At 36.1% G+C, this 6,000-nt stretch overlaps 1 protein-coding gene across 2 annotated transcripts in view; it reads left to right on the forward strand.

The window, feature by feature from the left end:
• The window catches only part of EXOC2 (exocyst complex component 2), a 137,298-nt gene extending 132,702 nt beyond the window's left edge, over positions 1 to 4,596 (forward strand). For both annotated transcript variants that reach the window (XM_069808981.1, XM_069808982.1), the window contains exons 27-28: positions 523 to 582; positions 2,805 to 4,596. In XM_069808981.1, coding sequence (XP_069665082.1) covers positions 523 to 582; positions 2,805 to 2,898 — 154 coding nt within the window. In that variant the 3' untranslated portion in view covers positions 2,899 to 4,596. The remainder of the gene's footprint in view (positions 1 to 522; positions 583 to 2,804) is intronic.
• Positions 4,597 to 6,000: the final 1,404 nt, after the last annotated feature.

Below are 6,000 nucleotides of genomic sequence, written 5' to 3' on the forward strand. Positions count from 1 at the left end.
CTCAAAGTTGGCCCTACTTTGAGAAGGAGGTTGGGCCTGAAGACCTCCGGAGGCCCCTTCCAACCTAAATTATTCTATGAATCAACATTACCTCAATGCAAACCTACTGTAATTCTCTCTGTAGGCCCCCTTCTGTAGGGGAGAATGCCGTGACCTGTCTACTGAGCACAGAAAGCTTCATACTCTGATGGTCACTTAGTTTGAGGTAGAAGGCAGGCTGGCAACTGTCTGTAATTCTTGAAGAGTCCAGGATGTCAAGCACAATCTCAAATCAGCTGCTGATTTAACATTTCCTGTTGATGTATGGGTATATATCACATCAGGAGTGTTAAGAGACCTGCTTGAACCCATGATGACTTTGTTCAATTTGCACGTGAATGTCAGGTCTCAAGTTAATATTTTGTTAATTTATTGAAATAAGAATGGATAAAATTTGGCATATCTCCATGGAATTTATAGAGAGAAACTGTGAAAGCTGAGACTGGTACCAGTGGAATATGAGTATTTTTGCTTTCCTTGCAGCTCGAGCTTTAAGCAAGCTTTGGAAGCTTTGCCTCAGCTCTCAAGTGGAACTGACAAAAAGTAAGTACAATACACCTTCTTGTCTCCTTTCTGGTCTCTAGAGCCATTGTTTTTTACTCTTGTATCAGAACTTTGTTATAAGAGAGTTAATGTTCACTGTATTTGACCTTTCTGAATTACAGACCAGAAGCCTCTTTGGACAGAGTTAAGAATAAGCTAAGTCCTTGTTCATCATGACATTAAATTATACAGAAGAGCCAATGGCTTTGTGGCATATGCCTCTTGCCCATCCTAGTCTTATCAGTTCAATGTAGTTTTGTATTTATTTTTTAATTTCAGTCTGTTTTAGCCTCCCTTGTTAATCTTAAAGTTTCTGTGAGGTCCATTGTCTTACTGAATTTGGCAGCAATAAAAAAAAATGGCCAAGGAACAAAGTCCAAGCTTTTGCCAGCTGATATATGGGGAACTCTCAAAACTGGCCTGTTTCATTTTAAAAACAAGAAAGAAGGGTCTGTGGTTCTTACTTAACATCAGAAAGAGTAGTTTTGGGTTCCTCCTTCCCCAGCATAGCAACCTTTGACAACCAAGCTGCTTTGCTGCATCCAGCTTAGTATTTGGTAGTCGGTTTTACAAGCATAGTTTAATAAAGAGTAGTATGGTAAAACTAGGATGGATTTGTAATAAGTATATTAGTATAAGTATAGATGTTTTGAACTTGAGATGGGTATTAGGGTACTTTCAGGAACTGAACTGCATCAAATCAGTTTGCACTTAACAGTCAGAATTTAGAATATTTTGTAGACACATGAAGAGACTGTTTGTGCAGCCTGTGGTCTGCGGACTGTGCCTTCTTCCAGATGTCCTCTGTCTATTTATTCAAACCTACTCTTCCCCACAAGAAGTCTCAAGATACCTCCTTGCCTCACTTAGCTCTTATGCTTTATTAAAGATAGGAATCAGTTTTGAGTAAGGAGAGTTCTTTCAAGTCAGACTTTCCGAAACACCTGTAGAATTATTTTTTTTTCACTTAGTCACAAGCATTTGAGCTTCATGGGACAGATGAGAATCAAGAACTGCATCACTTTTACATCTGTCTCGGAGTTCTGAGCCCTAGAGGGTGCAAAACTTGTTCTGTTTCCCAAGGCATTACACCACAATTGTCATCGTTCCAGGCAGCTCGTTGTAATCTACACTTATTTGTGTAAAATAACACACAGTTGTGCACTGATTTAGAGCTGTTCATTTCTGTTCATTCACAGTCATTACTATGATACCAAATGATGAATGTGGTCATAGTCATCTTCCAGAGGACCTGCTGAGGAAGCAGATACTGATTTTTGTGGTGCAAGTTGTTGTTCTTGGGTTTGTTTGGGGTTTTTTTTTAACATACAGTATAATTTCTTCTGTGACTGGCTGTTCAATAATCACGTCTCGCTTGTTTTTGAAATAGAGCAAAAAGTTCGGAGAACACATTCTTCCCTAGAATACGGGGAAAATAAAACACACGGGCAAGACTGTAGAACTTCATAATGCATCTCCGCTATTACAATAAATATCTCCTACAACAGAATCATCAACACCCTTGGTCCTACACCTGTAGTTTGTAGATTATAATAAATATTATCGACTGCACCAAGTACCTTCTTGGTAGCTATGTAGATGTAAACAAACCATTATTACGTGCCAGAATGAACTCATATATAGTTATCTATAAAGGACAAAAACACATGGTTGCCAGCAAATTAATGTTTCTCCTAAAACAGTCATACCATCTTTGATTTTTCAGTCGTGATACTTAAGAGAAATCTATGAAATACCTTCCAAAGACAAGTTTGAGAACTAAAATTTGCAATTCAGCTGCACATGAAAAGCCATAGCCTTGATAAGGGATACTGGTTTTGTTGTACATGGTCTGTCAGTTTCTGGATTTTCCTTACAGAAGTATCTTATGACGCTCTCTACGAGTTCTTTTGCCACTCTGTTTATTTGCAAATATGTTTCTCTCAAGAAGATGGTCTTTATCTGGAAGGAAAGCCATGTAAAAGGCTATTTTATCACCTTGATAAAATCTCTGTGGCGAAGTCCTTCTCTGGCCACAGATCATCCTGACACACTTAGTATACTTCTAAATATCTCTAATATTGAGCTATTTGAATAGATCCAGTTTTAGGCCCTTTATTTAAGCAGACAATGTACTTGAAGTCACAGACAGAATAGCCAAAACTTTGGTAATTGTTCCCTTTTCAGAATCTGCCAAGGTTGTAACTATTTTCCTTTTACAGATTACTGGAAGAGTTACTAAACAAATTTAAAAGCAGCATGCACTTGCAGCTGACCTGTTTCCAAGCTTCTTCGTCAGCAATGATGAAAACATAGACAATGACACAATGCAGGCAACTCAAAAGGCAAATGTGCTTAAAACGTCATGCATTTTTTCTGTACTTCTTCAATTCCTTTGAAGATTCTGAAGAAAATGAAAGGAATTTCACTGAAAATGAAATTGAGATACAACTCTTTGAGTAATGGTATGGGGTATCCTGCTGAGTGAGACTTCTGGTCATAAATACCTTGATAAAATGGTTTTTTTGTCTACTGTATTTCATTCTGTGGAGGGGATTAAGCCAATTTTGTTTACATACACTCTTCTTGGCTCTATGTTCATGAAGAAATATTCATTGCTGTGCTGCAAACTCAGTTTCATTTGTTAAAAAAACATTGAAATGTATTTTTACCAAATGTCACCTCAAATTTGAGTATTACTCATGTTGTTCAGTGTATCAATCTGTTACTTTCTAGATGTAGAGTGATACTGATGTGACTGGAAGACTCAACTTCTATAAACTATTGAGAAGTATATAATAAACATTGCTACATACAGCTGACTAATAAGTGTTCAGATACAATATGGAGAAGGACACTGCTTCTTTTGCATTTAAAATTTACCCCTTTTTTTTTTTCTGTTATCATCTACAGTTTTGAGTGGTTGTAAGTCTGCTTTCTTGGGAGGCTTTTATTTTCTTGCTGCTTTTTAAATTAAACATGTTCCTGCCTCTTTTGCTTCTCCCTTCTGTCGGAATATTGATAATAACCTTCACATTTGAAAGAAGCTCTCCTTTCATTGGCAGTTAACAGAAAAGCATTCCCAGTTTATAAGATTATTAAAAGTTTTTTAAAAAAAGCAAGTTCAAGTGAAATATTCTTCCGTGTTAAGGAGTAGAATAGTTAATAGCCTCTTGCATAGTCAGAAGTAAGGAGGAGCACAGTATGTCACTGGTTTTGCTGCTTCCTTCTTACTTTTGTCTTTTCTTGTTCTTATAGGCTTACTACCACTGTTTTCCTCTTCCATCTTGTTAGTCCTCTTTTCACCACCAGTTACTGAATTTATGTGGAGGGGAATAGGGATTCAGGAGGAAAGAACAATTTTGCTGACATTAAGATATAGTTACACAAAGATCAAGAACTGTTTTCCCAATAGGAAAGATTTGACACTGACTTTCATTTGGGGACTTGATATAAGATGCAGGAAGCTATAACAAGAGAGCAACTAATAGAAAGTGGTCTTGGTTTGGGGGGTGAGGAGTGGGTTTAATTTTATAACTGAAATCATGACTTGCAAGTAAAGCATGCAGTAATAATGTATTATTTCTGTGTTTACAGTCATTTTGAGTGGAACTTGTCAGAAGCAGTGCACTGAGTTTTCAAACAATTTTTTAATGTCAACTGTTTTATTTTGCCAGTTCAGTTATGTGCTTTAAAAATACAGCATACAGTTCCTGTAATATGAAATACTGAAGAAACAGCTTGATGCACGTGTATTTACTCGTAAAAAAAAAAAAATTGTGTGTAAATAGTAATAGCATGTTGAATGGAAGATTGAAACTTCAAATATATGTCATTATTGGATTTCAGGGAGTATCGTTAAGCAGCTGCAGCAATGTTGTTTTGTTAAATGTTATCCATTCTGAGCTGGTCATAGTCTCAACTGCTGGCATTAACTGAAATAGTCATCCGGTTAGTTCAATCTGTAAAGGATTTCTCTTCATAATAATAAAATGTTAAGGAAGATGGTCATAAGCTCTTGTTGAATTCCTCACTTTCCAAGAAACGTGATTTCTTTATGAATTTTGCGAGTCTGAATTTTCTACACTTGTATCAGACATGTTCCTAAGTATTGAAAACATATTTTATCATCTGTACTGAATGAATATATATTCAGGCATCTCTTTGTTGTAACAGAAGGTAATGACGTTACAATAGCTTGCTGCTTGTCTTTAAAACCTGAAGTCGGATGTTTGTGTTTAGTTACCTTTCTGAAGTAACACTTCAGAACATGTCATTGACAGCAAAGAGAATAATGTATAAGGGATCAAAATATTACTTGAATTCAACCTGATAGGAAATAAATGCTCACAGTCAAGTCAGAGCACTAGATTGCAATAAATCCACTTGGTGGAATTAAGGAAGTCCGTGAGCATCATGTCACAACAGGACGTATTGGAATCCCTTTGTGTGGAAGGAGATTTGGGGCTGCTGAGACTTCATAGCCAACATACAGCAGGCTGCAGTTCCTCTGCAAAGAAGATTAAAAAAAAACAAGAAGTGGTCAGTGTGGTTTTTGCAAAGAAAAAAAAAAAAAAAAACCAAACTTGTTCAAAGGTACAATGAGGTTTAAAAAATATTATTGGAAGTGGAAAAAGATGGGGAGACCACACCAAAATTCTCTGCAAGCCCTAACTGATTGTGTCAAGAGAGGCAGCAAGGAAATCAAAGTAAGAGAAGTGAAAGGCTCTGACATTTAAAGTAAAGGTAAATGCTGAAAACAGTGCAAGAGAAAATAAAGTGAACTATTACATGAACTTTGAGCGACTAGAAAAATCTAAAATCAATACAGACTGGAAAAAAAATGAAATAAAAACCTGGAGAGCTTTATTTCTCATTTAAGAGAAAAATTTGGGAAGTCATAAGGCTGTAAAATATATCTTGCTAAAAGTAGGTTAAGACTTAGAAGAAAATTCAACTGTAATATGCTGTGTTGAGATATTCAGCCTCTAGAGATGTTGAAGCATTCTCCTGTTACTGTATTTTGAACATTTATTTTGAATAGTCATGAGTAGTTCAGGAGGTAGGCAAAGAAGTAATAAAAAGCAAATGCTGTATCAATGTAATGGGAGGGAAGACACACGTAAAAATATTTAAATCCCCCAGTAAAATGATGGGGGAAAAAATAGGGAATAATTCATTACATACCTGGGTGTTACCTTAATTAAATAGATCAAATAAGTAGCATGAAACTGAAGAAATCCTGCTCCTTCTTGCCCACAAAATGTTTCTTTTTTAAATTGATATTCTTTAGAAAATGTGTTTATGAAATGTGCTTAGAGTCCATCATTGTCGAAGTTCACCACCTTCCTATAGCTTTCAAAAAGCCACTTGGAGAGTTTAAAAATATAAAGAGAACCATAATCCTGCTAAGTTTCA

The sequence above is a fragment of the Haliaeetus albicilla genome, chromosome 21, assembly GCF_947461875.1.
Source record: "Haliaeetus albicilla chromosome 21, bHalAlb1.1, whole genome shotgun sequence".
NCBI lineage: Eukaryota > Metazoa > Chordata > Aves > Accipitriformes > Accipitridae > Haliaeetus > Haliaeetus albicilla.